This window comes from Pyrgilauda ruficollis, unplaced genomic scaffold (genome assembly GCF_017590135.1).
Source record: "Pyrgilauda ruficollis isolate IOZ18807 unplaced genomic scaffold, ASM1759013v1 scaffold3794, whole genome shotgun sequence".
NCBI classification, from domain to species: Eukaryota; Metazoa; Chordata; class Aves; order Passeriformes; family Passeridae; genus Pyrgilauda; species Pyrgilauda ruficollis.
The window spans coordinates 1-1477 of record NW_024525261.1 but is presented as its reverse complement, the minus strand read 5'-3'; the positions used below and the strand labels follow the sequence as shown (position 1 = coordinate 1477).

Below are 1477 nucleotides of genomic sequence, written 5' to 3'. Positions count from 1 at the left end.
GGCCTTGGCAGTGCTGGACTCGATGGTCTCAGAGGGTTTTTCCAACCTCACTGATTCCATGAGGAAAATATGACCAAGAGCTGCAGGAGAGATGCCCTGGCACAGCCTTGAACTCTCGAGGTGACCACAGCACAGGTTTTACACAAGTTGCAGTGACCCTGGAGGGGTCATTCAGGGACTCTTCCTTATCCATCTGCTGCTGGATTACAGGGAGAAGCTCACCAGGGCTATTTCAGCTTTAATAGTCCCCTGAAGCTGGGTGGAACACGCTGCTCTGCCCTCCACCCCTGCCTTTCTCCAGCAGGCAGCTCAAAGACCTGGGTTAAGCAACATTTTGGGAGAAAGGATCAGAGTACACTCAGGGACCAGCTCTGGTCTCCTTGTAATAGGAGAAATGATTATTCCAATTAATGCAGTTGCATTAATTAAACTCTCCTTCCAACTCACTGCATTTCCCACCCAGCATCTGACAAACCAGAGAACAAATAAATGGACATAAGATACTGAGTTAAAAAGAAGCTTTTTCACAATGAGGGTGGTTGCCCAGAGAAGCTGTGGCTCCCTCATCCCTGGAAATGTCCAAGGCCATAGGCCAGGCTGGACAAAGCTTGGAGCACCCTGGGCTGGAGGAAGGCACTGCCAGCAATCCAGGAGAGTTGCCTCATCCCTAGGTCCCTGTTCTCTTCAGGAAGAGCTTCCTGCAGAGAATTCCTTAAGGAGGGATGGACACACCAACACCCCAAGGCAGCCATCACCATCAGTCTCAACACCCACTGCCCAGGGACCGTGGTCTGGAGGGACACCTCCCCAGGAATCTTTGCTTCAGGAACAGCAATTAACAAGCCAATTACCTCTGCTGATTTTTTGACCCAGATCCTGGAAGTGCCAAAAGGCATCCCAAACTTCTAGGCTTTACCCACACTGGTACCACGTAGGGAACTACATAAAGCAACAATTCCAGCGGGCAAAACGTGCAGGAAGCAGGGAGAGGAGAGCCAAGGTCGTGTCCATCCTTCAAGCCTTGTTTGTCATGGAGAGTCCATGTCCATGGACTGACTCCATGACTGACAAGGCTTTGGATCCACAGCAGAACACCCCTCAGTGGGCAGCACTGCACCCAGCAGCTTCTCAGGGCATGAACTCACCACCTGGCTGACGTCATATCCCCAGGGCAGGAAGAGAATCCCTGTGTTATACTTCTCCCAGTGGGAGAGGATGAAGGAAAACAAGACCACCCAGAGCAGGAGGTAGAGCACGAAGACGCTGACGCCGGTGGAGCCGCGGCCGAAGGTGGAGTACACGGTGACCACAAAGTACACACAGGCCCAGCTGTCCAGGCCGTGGTCAAAGAGCTCTCCCAGGGGGGTGCTGGAGTTGGTCCGGCGTGCCTGCTTCCCATCAACGCCATCTGGGAAGAGGGAGAGAAACGTGGATGGTGTGTTAAGTCTTTGAGCCAGGTCTTAGGAGCTCTCAGAGA

General features: G+C 52.9%; 1 protein-coding gene across 1 annotated transcript; it reads right to left on the bottom strand.

Moving 5' to 3' along the window:
* Positions 1 to 62: 62 nt before the first annotated feature.
* On the bottom strand, positions 63 to 1408 carry LOC121358182 (ethanolaminephosphotransferase 1-like; the record flags this gene model as incomplete). Its single annotated transcript, XM_041476122.1, has 2 exons — positions 63 to 317; positions 1146 to 1408. Coding segments are annotated over 2 exons (353 nt in total), but the record flags the coding sequence as incomplete, so codon positions are not given.
* Between the last annotated feature and the right edge of the window lie 69 nt (positions 1409 to 1477).